Source organism: Amphiura filiformis, chromosome 17 (assembly GCF_039555335.1).
Source record: "Amphiura filiformis chromosome 17, Afil_fr2py, whole genome shotgun sequence".
Taxonomy (NCBI): domain Eukaryota; kingdom Metazoa; phylum Echinodermata; class Ophiuroidea; order Amphilepidida; family Amphiuridae; genus Amphiura; species Amphiura filiformis.
Genome location: NC_092644.1, coordinates 37,620,035 through 37,646,552, shown reverse-complemented (window position 1 = coordinate 37,646,552; position 26,518 = coordinate 37,620,035). Strand labels below are relative to the sequence as shown.

At 39.2% G+C, this 26,518-nt stretch overlaps 1 protein-coding gene and 1 long non-coding RNA gene across 2 annotated transcripts; one reads left to right on the top strand and one right to left on the bottom strand.

Annotated features, from left to right (window-relative positions):
* The first annotated feature begins 643 nt into the window (after positions 1–643).
* LOC140138424 (uncharacterized) lies at positions 644–2,425 on the top strand. The gene is made up of 3 exons (XR_011856998.1): positions 644–785; positions 1,262–1,415; positions 2,276–2,425. It is a non-coding gene; the product is annotated as an uncharacterized lncRNA (long non-coding RNA).
* A 7,576-nt stretch (positions 2,426–10,001) lies between these two features.
* LOC140138248 (sodium-dependent glucose transporter 1A-like) lies at positions 10,002–16,529 on the bottom strand. The gene is made up of 3 exons (XM_072160162.1): positions 16,353–16,529; positions 14,707–14,992; positions 10,002–11,878 (listed from the first exon to the last, which is right to left on the bottom strand). The coding sequence occupies exons 1-3, from the start codon at positions 16,527–16,529 to the stop codon at positions 10,764–10,766; spliced, it is 1,578 nt and encodes a 525-aa protein (XP_072016263.1). The 3' UTR covers positions 10,002–10,763.
* Between the last annotated feature and the right edge of the window lie 9,989 nt (positions 16,530–26,518).

Sequence of the window (26,518 nt, the reverse complement as noted above, 5' to 3'; positions counted from 1 at the left end):
AATGCCTTTTTAAGTATCTAAAGACAATAAAGCAATAGATAATATTATTTTATATAAAATTCCGCTCCAATACTTTCGAATGTATGGTAATAAAAAACCGACAGTATAAATCGAAGGGCAAGTGCTTTGAATATGCTCATGATATCATATTCCACCTTCTCTTGAAACAGTATGTACATCTCCAGTTCGACTAGGCATGGAGAGTGGCCAACTGCCTACTTCAAAAATATCCGTTTCTACAGTATGGTTTAATGATATTAATGGCCACGGTCCACAGTCATCGCGTCTTAACTTTGATAGACGATGGGTGGCTCATCACTCAGATAATTATCCATGGGTTCAGGTAAAAAGAACACATCATCAGCGATGTGGAGGAGGAGGAGGAGGAGGTGGTGGTGGAGGAGGAGGAGGAGGAGGAGGAGGAGGAAGGAGGAAGAAGGAGAGGAGAAGGGAAACAAGACGAAGATTAATATAATGAAGATAACATTGACAAAGAAGAAGATGATGACAATGATAAGGAGTAAAGATAAGAAGATCATGATGATGAAGTTGTTAAAGGGTTGAAGATGATAAAGGAGATGACTGCTGACAATCACCCCATTATCAATAGTTTCTATTATTTCTGGCATTCCAAGGTGGATCTTTATGGTGCGTCTAATACAGTAAGCGGTGTAATAACACAAGGCTCCCCTTCGAATGACGAATGGGTGGAAAGCTTTAAAGTCAGAACTGGAACACAAGAGTGTAATCTTCAGTATGTTCTTGGTAGCGACAATAAACCTTTGGTAAGCATCTAACGGTCTATGATGAAATATCAGCAGAGATCGAAAGCTCTTCTACAACTTCATATTCCCAGACAGAAAGATAGCACTTGGAAGTTCGAAATATTGGTGCTAGTTGCTGGTTACTATGAAACTTATGTCATATAACATATATAGAACTTATTCTGGAATCAAATATAGTCCATTTTTACACATCTATAATAGCCTTCGCAATCTGATTGGCTGATCTTGGTATCTATAAGCCGTGTTATATTTCGTGGCGACTATACGTACAAGAATAATTCTAAAGCACAGTATCCATTTCTGGGGGAATTTCTGGTGGAATGTTCTGACTGGTTCCTTAGTTATTGCACCATTAATTTTGATTGACAATTTGTTTTGAGTGTATGTTCTGACTGGTTCCTTAGTTATTGCACATTAATTTTGATTGACAATTTGTTTTGAGTGTATGTATTGTTTCAATAACTCAATTTGTGCAGGTATTTACTGGTAACAATGATAGAAACACGGAGTTGACGCACACCTTTCCTCAACCAGTAACGGCACGCTTTGTCAGGATTGAACCTACACAGTGGAAGGTCACGTGTTCACTTCGCTTTGAAGTCATTGGTTGTTTAACGGGGACAACGCCACGTAAGTGTTTTTGCAGCACGAGACAATATTATACTCTTACAAATGACGTAATATATGCTTCCATTTTTGTTCTTTTTATGATCCGAAAAATTAAATCCGAAAAATTTCACATCAAAGTTGCTGAAACTGTCCCTATTGTCATTCTGTCGGTCGGCATGACATTACTTGCGAAGTTACTATGAATCGCTCCATTGGTTGTTTTGCCGGGATTCGGCTGTTCCACCTCGCGCCCCTGAGCACGAAGGGGACACTTACCATTGCACTCAATGGGGAAATTACAAAACATGTCGTAAAATAAATACCTCTTGGTGAAACAATTCAAAAAGTACGTTTTCTTACCAGTGGAACAAACTCCCAATTATTACAAAAAGAAAAAGCAAATTAGTGTTTTTTATGCGGAGAAAATCGGCTGGATATGAAATACCCTGTACAAACCAACAATGATATCGCGAGACGTAAGAAATGGGTAAGTGCAATAGATGGGACAATCCCGACCGAGATAATGGACGTGTAGATTATTAGAATTTGGATTTACATTTCTAGCCTGTGGTTTCGATTGAATGGCAATTTCGTCACGATATTAACGACCATTCCAGAATCCACATTTTGTTGAGTTGTCACCTCTTTTGATATGAAAGATGAGTTAGAGGCTTTCTACTAAAATCAAATTATCCGTTTTCGTTTTGATCTAGAATCAGTGGTTATAGGTGAATTTGAAGTTACATTGTTCTAGTATTTGAAAACTACTGTGAATAATTTTTAATTTAAATGATATGAAATTTCCTGTTAACCTGTCATTGATCATAATTACATTGTTACACATCCTAATAGTTTCTTTAATGTCCACTACCTTATATTAGCAACCTGTGCTGGGGGTTGGAAAGCATTCGGTAATCACTGCTACTACTTTGCCGATAACGCTAAAGTGTCTTTTACGCAAGCTCAAACTGATTGTCAGAACTTGGGTGCCAAGCTAGCCAGTATCCATAGCCAAGATGAACAAGACTTTATCGGATGTAAGTTGTATTTATCATATCAATAAAGTGCTGTTATTATCATTATTATCATTATTAGTGTTATTATTATTATTATTATTATTATTATTATTATTATTATTATTATTATTATTATTATTATTACTATTATTATTATTATTATTATTAATTTGTAGTAGCTTTGTAGTAGTAGCATATATAAAACGAATTATATATCCCAGCCAGTTGTTATTATCAACACAAAATAAAATGTAAGAACCTGAAGAATGCTTTGCTTTCAAAAATGTCAAAATAACTGTTTTAATTTGTTAAATTATCAGTAAACAGTAAACATGACGGGACAAGTAGCTCTTGGTGGGGATATTGGATTGGATTTAACGACCAGGTTACGGAGAATTCCTATGTATGGACTGATGGTACAACGGTAAGTGCACGAGTAGGTCATCCAGGAAGCGTTATTTCTTTCTGCAACCATAATGGGCCGCAATGCGATAACACATAGTACATACATGTAATTATAGGCCTATGAGGCTAGATATAACACGAGTTTATTACCATTATTATATCCTCTTACTTAATAAAATAAAAGAAATCGATAGAATTAAAATTCTACAACGGTTTAACTGGGGTTCGAACCCACAACCTATGTATCCATAGTCTAATGCCTACACGACTGTGCTGTGATTCGTTGTGCCAGAAAGGTGTTTGTTTATGATACTTATTGATTACGGAATAAACTGCATACACACAATATACTATTACTAGTATATTAGTACTAATAAATACGAATATAACCCTAACCCTAATCCCTAACCCTAACCCTAACCCTTACCCTAACCCTAACCCTAACCCTAACCCTAACCCTAACCCTAACCCTAACCCTAACCCTAACCCTAACCCTAACCCGAACCCTAACCCTAACCCTAACCCTAACCCTAACCCTAACCCTAACCCTAACCCTAACCATAAGACCCTAACCCTAAGACCCTAACCCTGACAATAATGAATGAACCTTGCCTCGGACTATGCGGTTAGTGATATATTGCGGCCCATTATGGTTGCAGAAAGAAATTAAGCATCCAGGAACAGGGGAAAATAAGTTGTGTGAATGGTTGGGACAGCCAAATCTAACAAAGAGGAACCTGCAAAGAAAAGGAGCTCCAGTGGTATTAATGGAAGGGGTATGAACGTTTGGACAGTATTTATTGTGGGACATTAGAGCACATCAGACATATCGAATTGCATTCTGAATACGAAGAATGTCCTTCTGATATCAAATAATTTAGATTTTTGAGATTCGCAATGTAATACACATTTTATGGCAAATCATTAAAAATTGATATTTTTGATATTTAACAGTACTTGCAGGTCTTTTTGGGAAAAAAATCCATATCTTCAATATAAAAGGTCAACATTTTCAATTGATCGTCGGCTTTTCCTCCCAGCTACATACACTTTAAGAATATATCATTAGATTTATAAAATTTATTTCGAGGACTGTTCTATATCAAAAATTTGAAAATTTGAAAAATATCAAATTTTAATAATTTGTCATAAAATTTGTATTATATCGTGAATTTCAAAAATTAAAATTATTTGATATCAGAAAGACATGCTTCGTATTCAGAATGCAATTCGATACGTCTGAGGTGCTCTCATGTCCCACAAAAATACTGTCGAAACGCTCATTCTAGATCCCTTAATGTAGGAACCTGGAATGTCAGGAGGCTATGGACGGAAGGTCATTGGGAAATCCTCCTTGATGAAGTTAGAAGATTTGGTCTTGACATCCTTGGCCTCTGCGAAACACACCTGGCAGAAACAGAGACACTCATCAACAAAGATGAATACACCATTCTTCTAGCATGTATGAAAGATGGCATTGGCAGAGAAGGTGTTGGGCTTCTAATATCACTGCCAAAGTAAGCTATGAATCTGTCTCTTCTAGAATCCTAACAGCAAAGTTTAAAATGAAGGAAGGAATACTCAACCTCATTAATGTTTACGTCCGCACCTCTACACACAGCGATGCAGAGAGTGATGAATTTTATGATGGGCTACAACACCACCTTCAGAAAGTCAATAAGAAGAATAAACTTATCTTGATGGGGGATTTCAACCTCAAAATAGGCTCTGACAGTAAAGCATGGACCCCCGCAATGGGCAAGTATGGAATTGGTAAGATCAGACTTCATCATAACTCAACAGGAGAACCTAAGTGCCATCCAGCACTACTGATCATACTGCTCAGCTGATGTGGGCTCAGATCACAATCTAGTGATCGCTAACGTGGTTTCAGCACCAGTCAGAACCAAACGCTTGAAAACAACCCTAAAAAGCTATGACGTCAGTAGACTTACCAACCCCTTGATTGCAGAAGAGTTCAGAGCCAAGATTGGTGGTACTTTTGAAGTTCAGAGACACCACAAACAAAATTACAGAAGAATCAGTTCCGATCGACACAGACTGGATGTTTTTGAAATGCGATGCCTTAGGGCAATGCTTGGAGTTTCCCTACTGGACAAAATCCGCAACAATTCCATCAGACAGAATCTCAACATCACTAGCTCCATCAACGATTTGCCATTTGCCGGAGACGTTTGAAATGGGCTGGGCATATCTTCAGGATGCCTCAACATCGGCCTCCCCGCCAAGCCTACATTAATGACCTCAGCAAGAAAAGACCAACAGGTCGTCCACCAACCAGATGGAAGGACCAAATTCAGAGCGACCTGGGAATGACCCCACAAGAAGCAAAGTCACAAGCAGCAGACAGAACTGAATGGAGGAGGAATACTTGGCAGGGACAAGGGGATACAACGTCCTGTACAGCTAAGTCAAATAAGTCAATAGTTGGAACAGTGTTAAAATAATGTAAATTAGTCATCCAGGGACAGGGAAAGAACTTTGTATGGACGATTGGAACTGTGGTTGGAACAGTGGATGGAACAGTGGTTGGAACAGTCTTATATATAAGTAAACACTAAGCAAGGATGCATCCACAAGCAGAAGAAAATACTTTGTGCGGAATGGTTAGTAAAGCGATTTCACTACAGCCTGTCTCAAAAAAAATTGTGCAAGTGAAAAGCGCCCTCTCTGGCAATTAGAAAATACCGTTGTGACATAATGCTTACATCAACGTCAAGGGCATAGTCTTAGCTCTCAAATGTTATTTGTTCTGTTCAATTTGCTTGTTTTAATCTCGAGATATGTTTAGTTAAAGACGAAAGGGTAAAATCACAATTGTGCCACATTTACTAGAGAAGAGGGATTTACATGTAACAGTGATAGCATCAAGTTTATCATGAGTTCCTTTGTGAAATCAAAAGAATGCATCAATTACACAATACAAAATTTTTTTGACTGTTTTTACTGTTTTATCATGATGCAGGAATGATGATTCCATTTTTCCACTTACACGAGATTAAAAGATAAATAAATATTTCACATTCTGCTGTAAAAATTAAATACATGGGCATGTCAATGATTTTATCATGATTTTATCATGGTAAATGCTGTTCTCTTTAGTCACTTAAGACATGTTAAAAGATAAACAAATATTGCGCACTTATACATGTTATAGGTTAATGAACGCGTATTACTTGTTGGGAGAGATATTAGACAAAATAATGCACGCGTGCTGATGTTGATGCGTCTAATGCATGCGCCCCGCAAGGAGGAGGGTATTATAGACGCATTAACATCAGCAATCATTGATTTACATGTACAGCTCTCTCCCCTAGTAAAAGTGGCACAATTGTGATTTTACCCTTTCGTTGTTAAATAAACATATCTCAAAATTGAAACAAGAAAATTGAACAGAACACACGGTATTTGAGAGCTAAGACTACGCCCGTGACGTTGATGTAAGCATTATGTCACAACGGTATTCTCTAATTGCACAATTTTTTTTGACACAGGCTGTATAGTTGTTTCAGCCTTGTAGATGCCCGTATCGTTGACATGGTTAAGTGTTGAGTAATTGTTATTATAATACCTTGATAAGTTCTAAAATATTGCCAAAGTAAAGGTCAGATTAACATCGAAATAGAGTCGTTGCTAACGTTTTAATATTGTTCCAAACTGACCACAATTTTACAAAAATATGAAACAATAATTCAACGGGGCTGCCAATGTTATGTTTTGGTCGCAAATCTGACAATAGTATTGATATTACACACACATGGGCTGAAAATTTCACTGACACCAATGTTGTTGCCAGCCCTTGAAAGCTTCATCAATGTCAAAACGCCGTCATAGGAAAGTAACGACGGTTGGTTACGAATGCGTATGCGATACGAATGACCCTCGGGGGTTTCACTCCCATTGTGGCCTGTACGCCATCCGCAAACTTTTGAAAAGCACCCTAAACAAGGATTTAACCTTTGGATAAAACAGGTAACACGGGCCTATTTTCACAGCCTAAACAGGGATTTTATTCCTTGCATCAAATTTCATACCCTAAATTTCATTTCAGCGTATTAGCAATTGCAATTTTGCTACCATTTTGTCCAATGTTTCATGTTTTTGACACCCTAAACACGATACGCGCGTATCGTGCGTACCCACGAAAAACTACCATTTTTACGCGTTTTTATTATCGCGGATGGTGTACAGGCCACAATGGGAGTGACCCCCGGGGAATGGCCCTTAGATGTACATGTATCTTAGGTTTTGTAAGGCTAATGACCTTTTTGAACTCTTACCTTCTTTAAGTACCCATCTGGATGCTACTTGGGGCCAGATTCCTCAGTCCCTACAATGGTGTAACAGTTGTGAGAGGAGGGTTTCCGCGTTTCAGCTGAACGCGGTAGCGATATCCCACACCCGGGTGAAGTGAAGCAAAGGAGATATTAAGTTCCTTGTCCAAGGTGGTCTCTCCCTGGACCACCACACAAAATGCAGCGTTTTTGCCTGCTTGTATGTATTTTGCTTGCTGTGTTAATTAAAGGGAATCTGTACCATAAAACAATCAATGGCTATATAGTTGCAGTGATAACAAAAATGACAAACAGTAAAAGTCCCAAGCTTATATACGTCCAAATAAAGGAGAAAATCTTAATTCCTTACGACGATCAGCGGTGAGTTTGCGATCCATGGTGGCTGCCATATTGATACCCGATGTATTTTTTATTACGCTGTAACGGTACCCCGATTTTGAAACCAGCGAAATCCGTGCCACAAGCCTCATCCCTCGTGAACTTTGGTGACACGAAGCGAATACTACCAATGTTCAGATTCAACATTCGTTCAAAAGAAAACGCGACAATTTTTACCCATAAAACTACAGAAGAACATAAAAATGTATTTTAAGTAATATTTATGATCAACACAATGTCTTTTGAGAACGAAAAGTAAAAACAGCACTAAAACCAAAATTCGCTGTAGGGGTCGCGAATGCCATACAGCAACACACGCTCGCCGTGGGTCTGTGTGAAAGGTTACACTACCGCTTGTGGCAGAAAGGATTCGCAAGCAGCTATCATGGCGGCTCCCTTGAATCGCATAAACGAAGGATTAAAAGTGCTTTTTCTTTGTTAGGAATATTCCGAAATTCATATAGAGCGTCTGGTATGTTTAATTTAGGGGTATATAACTATATTAGCCATTGATTAGTTTATGGTACAGATTTCCTTTAAGATTGGTTGAACAAACCACACGTTTGGCCGCGAAGTGAGTGACTCGATCCCACAACCTTGTGATCATGTGTCTGATCACTTTTTTATCTTTCAATATGTGTCTGATCACTTCACCGCTAAGCCACTTTGAGCTTTTTTATACACCAAACTTGAAATATTGGCGCACAAAAAAGTACATAGGTAAAAACATTTTGGTATATTGCGACGAACCACACAATCCTGCACTTCCATTACTCGACTCTCCATACCTACATGTATCAACGCAGGACATATGATAATGACAGACACTTTGCATGGCGAGCAACACTATGAATTGCGTACTTGCAAAAACTAAGAATCCATCAAACATCTTCTAAATCCAAGTCTCCGTCTTCTTAAAACTGTTAATCTTTCCATTCTGTTTTTTTTAATAGCCTGATTACACGAACTGGTATCCAGGTGAGCCAAACAATGGGCATGAGGATTGTGCAGCCGTAGTACAGCAGAAAAACGACCAATGGAACGATGCACCCTGTTCTTCACTCTATGCTTATGTGTGTAAAAAGCAAGGCTAAATTGTCGCTTGATTCATGGGATTTATACAGGACAGCTTTCAGCCCGGGCTTTCAGGTTGACCAATCTTGACGATGGCTCTAAACATACTGCTTAATACTGTCGCGGACTTGACATGAATTTACGATACCTTCTATATTTAAGGGGTCATTGGTGTTTTTTTTTGACCTGCATGTTCATTAATATCAAGAATTTAAATGAACTGGGTATAACTTGCTAGACTTGGGTCCGGTCTTGTTTACATGCAGAGTTTAGGGTTAGGTTTTATGGTTGGGGTAGGGCAGTTTTGTAATGAGACTGAGTATAATTGTATTTGTAGCCGATTCAGTAATCGCTTCATTCACTGGTAGTATATCCAATTGCTCCTTACTTAAAAGAATTCAATGAAACACAACAATTGTTGATGATGATTCTAAAAAATTTAATGACTGGTCTTCCCTTCCGTAAGTATTTTTATTTTAACACACACATTCCAATTGTCATTTTGGCACATAGTTTGTGGTAAACATCTGTTTATTCCAACAACAAGTCTTAATTTAAGTTGAAGGTTGAACAGAGTCAAATTAAACGTGCGTTTATATCTTTAGCGATAAATCAAAATAAATAATTAAATAAATAAATCAATTTGTAAATTGTAATACCCAATGATGTACTTTTTTCTGAGAGACATATCCATGTAAAGTCTTCAAGCTTCCAAAAAGGAATTTATTGGACAATCTGCTCGCGTAGCGCGCAAAATTTTGGTATTTTACACTATTTGGGCCCATGATCGGGGTAAATTTTGGTGGAAAACGGGCCCCTTGCCCCCTTTTCTTTTACTTTGCCTTTCCGATTTTCTGTTTCATTTTTTTTGTCATAGGGTACTCTGGTCCCTTCCCCACACCCCCCTTCCTGGCTACGATAATGGCCACTACCCAGCACCTAGCGTTGGCTTCCTCGTCCTAATCCTATACGGTATAGACGAATCCAACGAGCCAAATCATGGTCAGGATTTGGTCGGCCACTATCGGTGTTGTGAGTGCCCAATTGGGGGATTAAATCAGCTTAAAAATTCGATGTTAGATTCTTTTGTGTTGTAAACTCTCATCATTCTTTTGTCTACTACGTGTAACACGGGTGATAGAATGCAGTTTGAAATACCCTTCAAGGCCCGCATCATTTCACATTTTAGGTGAGATAGCTGGGTCCCCGTCGCGGCTATGGCTGCCATTGAGGTGTAGGAATGCGTGAAATTGGATTAGTCTATACCTTGGGTACTTGGGCTGCCGAGTACTTCTTGACGGACTTTACTATTTGGGACATAGGGCCTAGATAATTATTTTGCCCACAGAAAATGGGCACCATGATAACTATTATTAAAACAAAACAGCAGCATGACGATTGCAATGCAAGCAAGATTTGGCACCCACCTTTGGCCCATTTTATTAAATCACACTAAAATACGTGTAGACAAGGTATACATATAAATGTACAAATCAAGTTCGCTTATCGCTAGTATAAAGCTAGCGTTAATTATACACGGTGTCCCATAAAAAGCGGGGTTCAATAATGTGGTGATATTCTAAAATGTGTTTTCAACCATCATTCAGTGTTTCCATAATGCTCAGCTTATTTCGCATGTTTAGCTTATTTTGCAGGAAACCAGATATTAAAGATCACCACAGTTGGTAGTGATGTCATTAAAAGAAATTATACAGCTGTTCATCCCTTTTCCCTGTCAAACTTAATTATTAACAACAAAGATTTAATATCCCCTTCGGACATTACACATCCTCCGGTTAGGACCGAGTTTGCAAGCTCAATATTCTTGAGAAAAAATACGTAAACCTACTGACGTCAATAAAAAGACCTACCTAAAGTTCACATTTTTAATAGAAATCGATATACTTTTCTTAGCGCATAATACGGGAAAGTAGCAACCTCATGTCACGACTCACGAGACAAAGAAATCGCATACCATTGTAATACTACAAATACTTTAAGTATTTAAAAATGCTTGACTATACCTGTGGTGAGATATCCCTATATGGGAGAGCGTGGTCTAATGGTTTGGGTACTTGCCTTTAGTGCAAGAGGTCCCGGGTTCAATTCCAGGCCAGGTAAATTTGCTGGGGTATTGTGGTTTTTAGAATATGGTCAGATCAGATTTGTGTATTAACAGTTCACTCTTTATGTGTCTTCTGGATAAGTACAGGTTTGGACACCTGCCCAGGCTTACTTTCTAAGCTTATAGTTGGCAGGTTTATCTCTTCTTGAACTCCTTGCAGTATTTGCAATACTGGATTTTCTTCTTCTGGCATTGGACCTTCAACTTCTTTTCCTTCCGAGGCAGCTAAGTACACAGCATAACCAAATATGAGAGCCGTTACAAGGGATATCCCACACATAAGGTACATAAGTGACATTGGGCCAACTGAATCAGGTTCAAACAACTGGCCTAGGATGATTGGTATAACCATCTCTCCAAAAGCAGAACCCACAAGGAGCAGAGAAGCCATTTTGCCTGTAACAGGTGCATGCGATTCTAACCAGGATATGCCTGCTGGGAATAAGGAGGCCATTGATGCTCCTAAAGTGGCTGTTCCAACCCAGAGAACTGTTGGATTTGTATCCGCTTCATATGATAATACCAAAGATGACAGTATGCAACCTAGCAAATCCATCACCAGCATTTGCAGAGGTGATATCATACTAGCTATGAAGATTGATACACCACGCATGATGGCAAAAGTTCCCCAGAAGAGCGAGTTCAAATGAGCAGCAGTTTTGTGTTGCAAATTTATTGATATGGCAAATGTGTATATGTATCCCCCATAACCTACCTCGGCACCGACGTACAAGAAATAAAACACAAAAAGCAGACCTAAAATATAGTTTGTAAAGTCCTTATCAGATGGTAAGGCTGATGATTCTGTTTCCAAATCGCTATGGGTACCAGAAGATGATGGAAGCTGGACAGGAGATGTGCAGAAGAAATAGATGAAGACTAGAGCCATCAGCATCAGATATATGCCAATTATGCTGTACACACCTTGAAAACGGGTAGGTAACGCTGGTTTGGAAGTTGGGGTTGCAGATGAATTGAAAGCAGATGAATCGAAAGCAGATGAATCGAAAGAATCGAAAGAAGACGAATTGAAAGAAGGTGAATTTGATTCAATGAATGGACTAGCCAGAAGAGGAGCAATAAATGCACCTAGAGCAAAACTGAAGTGAAGAGCCTGCATAAACGGCGCTGACTTCTTTCCCCACATCCGAAGAACAATAACATTGGCACCTGGAGAAAATGACAAGTAGAAACACGGAACATAAACAAAATTAGAAACACGGAACAAAAAAAATAGAAACACGGAATATAAACAAAATAGAAACACAGAACATTAAAAAAAGCACGTAGAACAGTGACAACAAAACACTGCGTTCTGTTGACTTAACTTGAATGGTCAAACTGTGTTGTATCAACAACTAAATTAGGATATGCATTTATACATGATCATACATGGGTCATACATACAACATTATGTTCCACTGCCTTACAGTTTTGATCACAAGTTGAATTCTCGCTTGGGGTTAGTATCTGTCACTGAGGTGACCAGATCATCAGGCTGTCATGTATAATTGTAAATCGAATTAAAAAGATTAGTTTTCGTCTGACGTCAGGGCAACGGCGCGGTGTGATTGGTTGCTGACCTGCGTAGTACGACATTTATGGTGTGGTTGACAGGACGTTTGACGCAAATTAGTCTTTTTGGCAGGTGGTGGATGCGATATCGCCATTTTTGACGTCGCCATTGGATTAACACATAGGCCTAATCATGAAATCTTCACAAACAATTCTAAATTTGTTATGACTTGTGGTGTCAAAGCAAAATTATCTTACTCTAAAACCGTTGTTGTTCGACAAAGTACCCCACTGTAAGTATGGTTTCTTTTTTCAATTTAAAACTGCTAACCGTCTATTTTGAATGGGGCTGTCAGCCTTGTATTTTCGCCAGCCTCGAACGTCACGTGTTGCGTGTCCTATGCCGCCTGCTTTTTGATTCGGTCTTCAGATTTCAAATCTATGATTATAGGTGGATGCATTATATGACACAGATGGGTCAACGAGTTGTACAATGACCTTGAGTGGTGAGTTTTGTGGTGAAATATTGACAGCTCAATACAAGAGTTATTACCGGATACCGTCGATTTGGTTGTAAAATGATTCCATGATCAATTCTATTTGGGTATGGATGGGTCCTTTTTTTCCAAATTTGCTAATTTCTTAGAAAATAACCCAATTTCGCCTCACTGAAACCAAAATTGTTGAAATTGCCCTATAATTTGCGGGGAAATTGTAAAAACTACAATAATTTGTGCTAAATTTGACCGAAAAAATTGACATTTGGCATATCATAGGCACCGTTTCTTTGAAAGCCAATTTATTACAAATTAGGTGCCCAATTCGCTACTTGCACGGTTCCGCCATTATGCACTATGTGCGGGAGAGCCTCGAACTGGCAGCATACATGAATGGGAATTGAACTAGTCATAACGTTCTGTGTAAGGTTACATAATTCTTCCTTTCATGTATGCTGCCAGTTCGAGGCTCTCCCCGCACATAGTGCATAATGGCGGAACCGTGCAAGTAGCGAATTGAAGAAGATCACGTTTTACTTATTGAATGAATTTAACCAACGATGCACAGTGTCAACACCCTGTATTATAAATATTTTATTGTTAACACAGATAAAGAAAATTTACATATGCATTGTGATATACACGTGTGATCGAATTTTCTATCCACATTTTTATTCCACATCAAAGTGGACACTTAAAATCCTTGGAAAAAATACAGGGACGTCTGGCACGTGCCTGTATTCCAGCACCCAGGGGAGAGCTTGAGTATGGTGTACGCCTTGAAAAATTAGGTATGATGTCTGTGTGCAATAGATACAATTATCTTGCTATTTCTTTTATTGCCAATTGTTTTTACTGCAAGCATGATATTGATCCTTTGGAGTATATTTCCATCAATACTCGTCATAGTAATTCTCTTAAGTTCTCCCATTCTTATGCTAGAACCGATAGTTTTAAATACACTGTCTTCAATCGTTTTCCAGTTTATTTTGATCAACTTCCTCCATCTCTCAAAGACCAATTCTTGTTTAGTATATTTAATTTCCTGGACAATCTCAAAAACATTTCAAAACAATTAGCTGGAATTCAAAATAGTTTTTAGTTGGGCTTAGGCTTACTTTTTTATCTAAAGGTTGTGCTTACATTGTATTATCATGCCTCATCTTATGTTGGAGAATGTAGGTAGATTCATCCTTTGCCCTGTTCCCTGTGCTGATTGTATGTGTTCTTGTGGGAATCAATTAGGTTTAGCCACTTTGAAAGTGACTTTGTCACTATCTGGCTATCCCTGCCAGGGGTTCTCTTGTCCTTTGTTTAAATTGTTCCTGGTTAAGGCATGCCATCTCTCTATTTTCTCCAACATGGGTCAATTCAATTGAAATTTCTTGCTTTATGACCTTCCATGGCTTACATTTTTATATTTTTGCATGTGTAATTTATATATTTATGTGTAATTTTGATATTGTGCAATATTTTATATGTATATGTGTCTTTTTGCTGGCAAATAAAATGATATGATATGATATTATACAAGCACCTGGATCATAAATGTGTTCCTTTATATAATTGTAATTCTCAAAGTTAAATATATCACGATTTTAACTTTCGATTTAAAAATCGTTACGCCAAAAATGCAGTAAAAATGTATCCAGAGCAAACAGTGGTGGCCGCTAATTAGTGTATTTAATTTCAAGTTAGGGTATTTAAAACAAAACCTTGGTTTTACCTCAAAACACCGTATGGGATACTAGAGCATGCGCAAATCGTAATAATGTTTAGAATAGAACTTGCTGGTATCTCCCGGGGGTATCTCATATGATAGTCGTACTATGCTCAGCCTGAGTCGCTCGGCCTATCTCGAACAAAATCGCCATGCGTAGCTATTGAAAAACGAGAGGATTCGCCGTACTATCACGGCAATTTTTGACACGAAGATATATTGATGATGACGATGTGCGACGGCAGCTTATAAAACTGAGTAGTTACCTGTATCAAGAGCACCGTTAGCTAAACCCACTAGTGAAATGGTAAATATAGATGGCCCAAGTCGTAGAATATGTGGCATAATCGACAAGCCAATGCCGCTCATTCCAAGAGTCACAGACTCAAGCAGAAGAGGATGTAAGTGTTCCAAAAACACTCCTCCTACGATAGAGCCTATTACATAACCAATACTGCGGCCAGTGAATATGTAGGAGATGTGCGGTAGGTCAGTCTCTAGGTGGGTTTTCAAGTCCTGTAAGGTGGGACCTATGACTGCAACAGCTAAACCCTGCAATATATATGGAAGCAATAATCAGTAAATAGGTGAATGAAAATACAGACCTGCGGATTTGCACGACTTTGGCGTGGAATCATCTGCTGTAGGCTAATGATAATGTGTATTTCTGATTCCTATTTAAAGCCATATTATAACATTTTCATACAAAATAGATTAGTATTAGTAATAGCATTAGTATTTTACTGTCAGAGCAACTAAGGCAAAGCAAAGAAAATTGGAATTTACTACCAGCGCCGATGTCGCAAATATGTATCACTCCTTCGGTCATGTTACGGTACGATCCTTAGTTGTGTAGATCACCGTCCCGCACACCATGACGTACTGTGTTATGAACATCGCGTATGCGTTCGACTAATATTTCCATGATAATCATGGTAATAATAAAACGACGGTTCCTGCGTTTTATTCAAAATCTCGGATTTTGATAAAACTACAGCACCTAGGGTCTTGGTTTTTGCAGGGTATGTTGGTTTAATAAAGTTCAATATAATCGTGTAAAAAACATTTTAAAACATATTCTGAAAAAATATTGAGGGCGTCCTCCTCAGCAAATGTTATAATATAGCTTTAATATAGATATTACGACTTTTTATTCGCAACTACGTTTTGTTGTGTCTAACACATGAAAGAATGAGAAGACTTAGTTGTGTGTGAGTGGGTGGAGTGTATAGTGGTTGTATGTGGATATCTCAGGGTACGGAGATGTATTGCTATTTTCAACAACTCTTCCTATACCTTTGTACATGCGCCAAGCGTTGTTAATCCGTGATGAATCCACAGTCCAGTAGCGTATACGCGAACGCAAGCTTTCGCGAGGGCAGCTAAAACTGCCCTCGCGAAGTAAAACACTCAGACGACGCGGACGCATCGTTGTTAATCGGTGATGAACAACGGTAAAACATGATTGAATCCCTAAACCTATGAGGACATGACAACATACATGACATACCGACACACAAGGACCTCGTGCATGACGAGGACTTAGAATAGATCCTCGACCTCGAAACCTAAGTTCTCTGAATTTAACATCATAAACGGAGTCCTACACATGCACCACTTCACCCTCTATAGCTAAGAGACGGCTACAAAACTAGAGCACCGGTTGACCGGTGGTTATTTAGAATAATAGAGACCGCCTCCAACCGGACTGAACCGGCGGATAACCGGAGTTTTGAAGCCGTCCCTAAAATAACATCATATGCACGTTACCAATTTTGTGATGCCTTAACATGGCATGACAAATTCGACCAACAGGACTTTCGGACTTCATCATTTTGCAAATGAAAGGAAGGTATTTGCTTAAGGTGGTGGATGTGTAAAATATCACCAATGAAACGTCATTAGTACGTACCAGTCCGATAAAAGCGCCACATAGTACAATGGTCTTCTTTAGTCTACGCCCATCTTTTGGCCCATTCAGTACTTCATCCAATATTTTAGACCCACCTCCAATTAACCTCTTTCCTTGGTGATGATATTCTCTGTCTGTTGATGCATAAAGCACATTTTCATCTTCAGAGTCACTCATATCCTGAAAATAATTAATATTTGTCATAAGTACGTCAAGATTTCAATCAATCAATCAACTTGTCAAAGCCCATTATGTGAAATCGACGTCAAGAGAGTCGTGTTTGTCATTCTGCTTTTAGTGTCACGTTTATATTGGAAGACAGAAATAAAAAGACTAGCTTGCGTCTGACGTCATCTGTCAATCAAACTCGAGCACGGTTTGTTTGCACTTGTCGTGATCATATGAGTTGTCTTGTCTTGTCTTGATGAATACTGCCTAACACCCCTTTGCAGGAGTCACTCAAGCAGGTTTAGGTGGGCGCGTATAGTGCTATTTGCTGCTATTCTTCTTCTGTGTTGTTATACAATTTGTTGACTGCTGATTTGAACTTTTGTTTCTCTTCTATGGTAGTAATTTCTTTGGGCAGATTATTCCAATCAATCAGTGTTCTTGGAATGAATGATTGTTTATAACAGTTTTTATTTGCTTGAATTGGTGTGAAGTTTCTTGAGTTTGGTGAAGTTAGTCTAGTTGACCGTTGGACCGGACGCAGGATATTGCGAGTTGGTATGGCAAGGTGACCCCCAATAGCCTGATTAAATAGATTTAGACGGGCTACTTTCCTGCGTGTAGCCAAGTCAGGCCAGTTGAGGTCTTTTTTCATCTTGGTGACGCTGCTCTTCCTGCTGTAGTTTCCAGTTACAAACCTCGCTGCCCTGTTTTGGACAGCTTCAAGCTGGTTTATGAGGATTTGAGTGTGGGGGTCCCACACTGAGGAGCTGTATTCTAACACTGGTCTAACCAGGGTTTTGTAAGCCATATCTTTTATTTTCTTTGAGCATGAGTACAGATTGCGGCGTATAAAACCCAGAGTCCTGTTTGCTTTTGCAGATACATTGTTTACGTGTGAGTTCCATGACAGGTCTTGGGACATGTTCACACCCAGATATGTATGACTAGTTGTTTCTTGTAACTTTGTGTTATTTAGATTGTATGTAAAATGATGCGGTGTTCTGGCATGGGTTACTCTAAGGACATAACATTTACTGGCGTTAAATTCCATCTGCCAATCGTTTTGCCATGCTGTGAGTGTATCCAGATCAGCTTGCAATTTGCTGGCATCCTCAGGTCCAGCAACTGACCTATACAAAACACAATCGTCCGCAAAAAGTCGCACTTGCGATGATAGGTTGGAAGGCAAATCATTGATAAACATCAGAAACATTAACGGCCCAGTAACTGTGCCTTGAGGCACGCTAGAGTCAACATTCACCCAGTCTGAAAACTCACCATCAATGACTACTATCTGTTTCCTTTTTGTTAGGAATGACTTTATCCAGTTATGAGTTGAACCCCTAATGCCGTATCTGTTTAATTTCATGAGAAGCCTGTTATGCGGAACCTTGTCAAAGGCCTTCGTGAAGTCCATTATCACCATATCTGTATGAGTTCTATTATCCAGCTCTAAAGCAACATCTTGGATTGTTGATATCAATTGTGTTTCGCACGAGTGCCCTCTGCGAAACCCATGCTGCTGTGGGCATAATATGTTGAATTTGTCTAAATGTGACATTATGTTAGAGTGAAGTATGTGTTCCAAGGTCTTGCTACAGACCGTAGTTAAATTGACTGAGCGATAATTCTCTGCCTTGGTGCGGTCACCTTTTTTGAATATAGGTGTAATATTGGCACAAAGCCAGTCCTGCGGCACAATGCCAGTATCCAAAGATTTTTGGAAAACAATGGAAAGAGCTGGTGCTATTTCGTTGGCAGTAAGTTTAAGCACCCGGGGTGAAATATCATCTGGTCCCGATGCTTTGTTGGGATTCAACTGCGAAAGCAACTTTATCACCCCTTCAACATGTATTTGGATGTCCGGCATGGAGGGTATATCACTAACTGGTTCAACAGGCATTTCTACTCTTTCTTGAGTAAATTGTGACTGATATTGCATGTTAAGTAACTCAGCCTTTTGTGCATTATCAGTGACCATCTCACCATTATGTTTCAAGGCAGGGATCCCTGATGAGTCTTTTTTCAGAGATTTTATAAAGCTCCAAAATTGTTTGGTGGATTCTAAACATTTGTCTCTAATATAACTCCGGTATGCAGTTCTTGTTATGCGTTTGATTTTCTTTCTTAGATTGCGGAAATTTCAATTCCCAATCTTCTTCTTTATTACTTTTCTTTGCTCTGTTGAATGCTCTCTGTTTTTGCCTGTGTAGGCGCTTTATGTTATGGTTTATCCATGGTGTGTTGTTCCTTTTTCTCACATTCTTGGATGGAGCATGGGTATCAACTGCTTTGTGCACTCTTTCCCTAAGCTCAATCCACAAGTCTTCCGCAGATACGTTCTTCAGATCTTTTATCCTGAAGTCTTCGCTGATATCCTGGATATCTGTTTTCAGACTTGTTTCATTCGCCTTGTGGAAGAGGTATACTTTCCTTGGTTTCTGTTTTGTATTTTATGGTTTATCCATGGTGTGTTGTTCCTTTTTCTCATTTCTTTTTCTCTTTTGCGAAAGTACCATGCCTACCATGTCAACAATGCCTAGAAAAGTTGCTTTTTGCCTCTCAAAGTACGTATTTTTTCGCCATTTTGTGCTATTCCTCCGATCGGCACCAGATAAATCGACCTTCCTTTTACGCGCTAAACCAATCAAGGATCGTAGGGAATTTGATTGACAGTGACGTCAGACGCAAAGTAGTCTTTTTATCTCTGTCTTCAATTATAACACTGTAGATCATAATATCTTACTCACCCGTCTTGAAAAGCGTTTCCAAATTACTTATATGGTCATTAAGTGGTTTTCGTGTATGTGGATTGATAAGCAATGTCAATGTGTATAATGTACTTTCACAATCAGTAACTGCCGCTTTTGGACTTCCGCAAGGTTCCAATATGGGACCGCTTATGTTTCATTACAACAAAAACTCCCTGGAGTGAAATTGCTCACAAAACACGGCATTAGATACCACTCAGTTATATGCTTCCTTTTTCCTTTCAAGTCTCGAATCCTTGTGACATGTTATTGCCTCATTCAACGTTTTATTATCCAAGGACATGACCCTCTCCCTCGGGTTCGTGGATACCGATTGGTATTTGTAGACTATGCTATTTTTAACAACCCATTGGTCAGTAAAACGAGAAGGTCTTTACAATACTGAGTCTGTTGGGGATGAGGTCACAGTACTCTCTAAATGTAAAAGAGTGAAATTTTCACTCCCTGTCAAGAGTGAACTGATTTTCACTATTACCGAGTAAAATTGGCTCCTATTCGAGTGACAAGAGAGTAATATAATTCACTCTAAAATGATTGATTAGTTTTCACTCAATTAAGAGTGAATTACCACTTTTTTGGAGTGAGAGTCATTTCATTTCCACTCTTTTGAGAGTGGGTTTCAGTCTTTTTAAGAGTGAGAAAGCACTCTTTTGAGAGTGAAATATTTTCACTCTATACAAAGAGTGATTTTCACTCTTCCAGGACTGGACTCTATACACAAAGAGTGAAAATTGTAAAAGAGTGAATTATCACTCTATTACATTAAGAGAGTACTTATGTTTTGTAGGTTGTAAACCCCTATTAGTACCGTGATTACTCAATTACCCAGAGACGGAACCAAGACTGTGGGACATTTTAAACAGAATGGAAAGGTTCCGTACTCTGGAGAACAGCATCTCATATAGAAATGTTTTGTTCAGTCCGTAGAGAATTCGAGATTATTCGCCTGCCATCAGTTTTGCTTTGTTGAAATTAGATGAAATGATCAAAAAATATTAATTATATAAACAATAATCAAACTATAGCAACTTCTGCGAGCAAGATAAGATAGACCTACGCTGCGATCGAAGTCCATGTTTACCGCACATCAACCGTATACCACGTACACCGCGATGACGTGCCATATACAAAACAAATCAGCTTATGTATTTGGAAGTTTCATGTTTGGAAAGCGAAATAGCATATTATGAGCTGGCTCCTGCCTCATCCATTTATCACCTAACATGTTAGTGTCATTAAATATTAAAGGCTACAGTTTGTATATTTGACTTTTCAGAAAAGCTATAAAATATTTTGAATAGATACTAAGTTTGTAAAAATACATTTATTGAATCATCAAGTTAGTTAAGAGAAAATATGACTTAACCGTACGGACACAAATAACTAATTTGTTCATGGGAAATACTCACAATTGGCGCTGAAAAACAGACAAATGCTCATTCGCTACTACACACCAAATCTGCAGTACATTACGAATTGTTGAAGTGAAGTACCTCTTCAGAATGATCGACAAATGGCAAATAATTGAAGGTGTTACCTGATATCCCAGTCGGTGAGCAGGAGTAATGTGGTTTTATAGTGAAATTCCCTTATCATTTTGTCGTGGAAATCCCCGTATGTGATAGTCTCAATATCACAGTCGTAAAAAAGAAGTCAATTTCCTAATCAATATTGCTATTTGTGGTGATTCATGTAGACTGAAATGCGATACTGCGCATATGGAAGCATAAGTGTATCATTTCGAGCAAAACCCAAGAATAGGTCCCTATACCCGGGTTTCGCCAGCCCATTCTTGTGTTTTGCTCCCAAACTAAGGAATAGCTCACCAAATCTCAAATCGGGTAGCTATTCTAGGGTTTTGCTGTCCATTCCTAAGAATGGGCAGCAATACTATGGTATAGCCGCCGAATCTTGGGTTTAGCCAGGCAAAACTCAAATCCGGGTAGCTATTCTAAGGTTTGGAAGCCCAAATCGGGGTGCAAATCTAGAGTTTTGAAGCCCATTCTTAGGAATAGCCAGCAAAACCCAAGAATGGCCGTTGAAACCCAGGTATAGCGACCAATTCTTGGGTTTTGCTCCCCCAAACCAAGGAATAGGTAGCAATACCCACAGTTTGGCGTGCTAAATGATACACATGTGCCGCTAAACCCAGGTTTCGATAGCGAATCTAGGGTTTCGTGGCTAAACCCAAGAATGGGCAGCAAAACCACAGTTTTGCTCGATAATGATATACTAATGTGCCGCTAAACCCCGGATTCGCAGCTGAAAGGAAGTTTTGCTCGTAAACATGGCAAAACCGAAGGACTAATTATGTTAATATGAGATACGGTAAAATTCCGCAAATGTCATTTAATTAACTAACCTTGTAGTGTCATGAATGTTATGACGTTACTATGTGGACGGCCATGCCCAATTAAAAAGTTATATAAAGGTCGTGAAAACATTTTAAAATGTTATTGTAAATATTTTGGGCAAACATTTTTTGCAAAATATTTTTTCAACCCCAAAATAACATTCTGTATGTACCAAGTTTTCACAAATGTTTTTGGAATGTTATAAAACGTTTTTATACCAATTATATAACCCGACATTTAAATGTTTTCTCTAAAACATTTGTGTTTGCTGTGCAGTAAATTACCAACAAATGTTTTTTAATGTTATAAAAACGTTTTATACCATTAATGTACCCTTTATATAACCCGACATTTTAAACATTTTCTGACAACTTTTTATAACCTTTTGCGAATGATGTCGAAAACGTTTTGTGTTTGCTGGAATCTATATAAATAAAAGGAAGATTTTGCCCGTCTTGTGCGCGAGTGTTCTCCGAATTGCCTTGACTTTCGACTCTGATTTAGTGGTTTATTGATCGGGTACATATTGCGATTATTTCATCGGACATTCGTTTTTGCACATATTGATGGTAACTAAGAGAATAACATAAAAAAACTGCTGTGTTGCTATGCAAAATCGCATGCAGTGGCATTGTGGGTAATAAGGACAGTTTGAATCGCATAGTATAAATATTTACATTCAAAAACCACACGCAGAGCAATATTGCCCCGTTTTCTGCCAACTGCAAGGTGGCCAAGAAATGATTCAGGCTATCTAGATGCGCAACAACGCATAATTTATTAGACCCTAATGATCTTACGAACTTTTCGTCCCTACGCAGAGCTACGCGCCCTATTTTCCGCCACTGCATCGAGGTTGGCAGCCAAGAGATTAAGTCTACGACGCGTGAATCAGGAGACCCGAGGTGGAGGCAGTCGGTGTACAATTTCATTACTTATTCTAGGCCTATGACACGTCGTTTAGTTTTACAGCCAAATTCATTCGGGAGATTAAGGAATATACTACGGGAAATGCATTAGGTTGAAAACGGTCAAGAAATATGGTTAAAACCAGGTGTGCCGGGCTTTTTTATTGTCGAAACTCAGTGGTAGCGAGTACCGTAACTATCTGGCAGTGCGTTGGCGTACAAGGGATGTGACCCGCACGCACGGGGCGCATATGCATAGGCCAACTTTCCGTGCCAGAAAAAAAAAATTCATGAAAACAGGAAGCTAAAATAATGAAGAACATAATTAAATGCAAATGGGAAATCACACGCTAAGCAGGAAATATGAAAACTGGGAACAAAATATGTAGAAAAAAGGCCAAAGCTAAAAGGACAAACGTAAGAAAAGTTAGAGTTATAAAATAATCTATATAAATAAAAGGAAGTCGCTAAATCTTGTCCAGAAGCAGGCTCCGAGATGCTTTCACTTTCAGCTCTGATTTATTCGTACATTGATCGGGTACATATTGCCATTAAACCATCTGACGTTTATTTTTGCAAAACTATTCAATCACTATGGAAATAACAAAGAAATGGTCGGTTGCTAGGCCGTTGAGGTCAATAACCTTACGGATCAGGTCATGACCAAAACACGTCAATGCAAGCGTTATCCATCACGCGCGCTTAGTGGTGAGTCACGCGTCGGTTTCTAGACCCTTGAGGTCAATAACCTTACGGGTCAGGTCATGACAACAAACGCAACAAAAACAAAGGGGGTGCACGGGCCCGGTGTACCCATGCTTGGATCCGCGAAAACAAATAATTTTCCAAATAATTTTGCCATATTTTGTCAAAAACACCAACAACCGTATTTTCAATATATTTTAGTTAATAGGCCGTATAGGCCTACAGGTGTCCGATGGCTCCCCCCATCAACACATACAGGCAACTTTGCAGGGGAAATGTTAAAATGTAGCCAACATATTAAATTGTAGCGCTCTATTAAATTGGTCTCGAACTGATTCATGAGAAAAAGAGAAGAAAAAAAACAACGTTATCACAGACTGTTATTTTTACTGAAATAAAAAAAATTAGCTTACTTACATGATTATTACTGGATGAATAATTATCTACAAGATATAATGGCCTAACATCCACCGATTTATATCATGTTTACTAACCACTCCCGTTTACTAACCGCGCTCCCGTTTACTAACCGCGCTCCCGTTTACTAACCGCGCTCCCGTTTACTAACCGCGCTCCCGTTTACTAACCGCGCTCCCGTTTACTAACCGCGCTCCCGTTTACTAACCGCTCCCGTTTACTAACCGCTCCCGTTTATTCAACTAGCGGGGACCCGCGCTTCGCTTAGGTTTAGCACGGTGAATCTCAAATCGGGGAGCGAAACTAGGGTTTTGAAGCCTATTCCTAGGAATAGCACAAAACCATAGAATCGCTACCCGATTTGAGTTTTACCGAGCTAAACCTAGAATTCGGAGGCTATACCATAGTATTGCTAGCTATTCCTAGGAATAGGCTTCAAAACTCTAGAATTGCTCCCCGATTTGAGATTCACCGTGCTAAACCTAAGATTCGGGGGCTATACCCTGGTTTTGCGGGCTATAGAATAGCTACCCGGATTTGAGTTTTGTTTGGCTAAACCCAAGATTCGGAGGCTATACTATAGTATTGCTGCCCATTCTTAGGAATAGCCTGCAAAACCCTAGAATTGCTATTCGATTTGAGTTTTGGTGGGCTATTCTTTAGTTTGGGGAGCAAAACCCAAGAATGGGCTGGCGAAACCTGGGTATAGCTCGAAATGATACACTTATGCTTCCATATGCGCATGCAAGGCTAGATCAAACAATTTAAAGGAAATCTGTACCATAAACTAATCAATGGCTAATATAGTTATATACCCCTAAATTAAACATACCAGACGGTCTATATGAATTTCGGAATATTCCTAACAAAGAAAAAGCACGTTTAATCCTTCGTTACTGCGATTCATGGAAGCCGCCATGATAGCTGCTTCTGCCACAAGCTGTTAGTGTAACCTTTCACACAGACCCACGGCGAGCGTATGTTGCTATGGCATTCGCGACCCCACAGCGAAATTTGGTTTTTAGTGCTATTTTTACTTTTCGTTCTCAAAAGACATTGTTGATCATAAATATTACTTAAAATACATTTTTTTATGTTCTTCTGTAGTTTTATGGGTAAAAATTGTCGCGTTTTTTTTTTTTTGAACGAATGTTGAATCTGAACTTTGGTAGTATTCGCTTCGTGTCACCAAAGTTCACGAGCGCGAGTGCTGGTGGCAGGGATTTCGCTGGTTTCAATATCGGGGTACCGTTACAGCGTAATAAAAATACATCGGGTATCAATATGGCCGCCGCCATGAATTGCAAAATGACCGTTCATCGTCGTAAGGAATTAAGAATTTCTCCTTTATTTGTACGTATATAAGCTTGGGACTTTTACTGTTTGTCGTTTTTATTATTACTGCAACTATATAGCCATTGATTAGTTTATGGTACAGATTTCCTTTAAGAGATTGCGATGTTCCATATACGTCCTGCACGGTCCGTGCATTTATACGGGGTGTTTATAATAGGCTACGTGCGTACCATCATCAGCCGTTTTCAGCCCACTGCAGGGCGAAAGCCTCCCCATGTTGACACCAAAGATTCCTGTCATTTGCTTTTGCCATCCACCTGATCCCTATGGAACTGGATATCTCATCCCTCCATCTGATTTTCTGTCTGCCTTGGTGTCTTGAGCCCAGCCAAGGCCTCCATTCTGTGACATTCATTGTCCATCTATTGATCTTGCAAGACTCCATGCCACTTCTTCATCTTTATTGTATGTTTGTCTCCTGATCCATGCCACTGTTTTCCTGTCCCTTTTGGTGAAGCCCGGCAGTTTCCAGTTTTTGCTCCATCCTCTTAGTAAGTGACCATGTTTCAGCTCCGTAGGTCATGGCTGGTAGTACACGTTGGTTGAAAACCTTTCGTTTTAGACAAGTTGGCATCTTCCTTCTCATGATGTCGTTGAGTTTACCAAATGCACACCAACCAGTGCAGCCCTGGTCCTCCTTTTTTACTTCATCCATGTGATTGGGAGTCATGTTGATTAGTTGTCCTAAGTATACATATTAATCCACCTTTTCTATTTCTGTGTTCCCTACCATGACCAGCTGTTCTGTGGCGAACTGGTTGAACATGACTTTCGTCTTTTTCATGTTTATCTTTGGTCCCACTTAATTACTTCTCTGGTTGAGATCATTGATCATTTCTCTTAGATCTTTAGCATTGTTAGTTATTATGACTATGTAATCTGCGAAGCGAAGGTGACTAAGGTTTTCTCCGTTTATGCTGATGCCCTTACTTTCTCAGTCCAGGTGACGTATAATTTCTTGAAGTGCCGCATTAAACAGTTTAGGTGAAATGTTATCACCTTGCCTCGCCCCTCGTTGGATAGATATCTTATCACTGACCTTGTGGAGGTGGATTGTTGAAGTGCCCTAGCTGTAGATAGTATTCATTATCTGGATGTATCCAGGGTGGACGCCTTGCTGTTTGAGGTCTGTGATGACTGACTGGATTTCAATGCTATCAAAAGCTTTTTCGTAGTTAATGAATCCAAGGGACAGTGGCGGTCTATATTCACCCATCCTTTCAACAATTTGGTTGATGAAATGAAGGTGATCCATGGTAGAATAGCTGCTCCGAACCCCTGCCTGTTCCGTGGGTTGGTTGAAGTCAAGGATGTTGGTGATCCGATTTGTGAGAACTTTGGTGAAAAGTTTGTAGGTGTTTGATAGTAAGCTGATTGGTCTGTATTTGATACCTCCCCTTCTTGTGGATGAGAATAAGGGCATTATTCCAACTGTCCGGTGTCTGGTTAGTCTGGATACATAGTGTGAATAGCTTTGCAAGCTC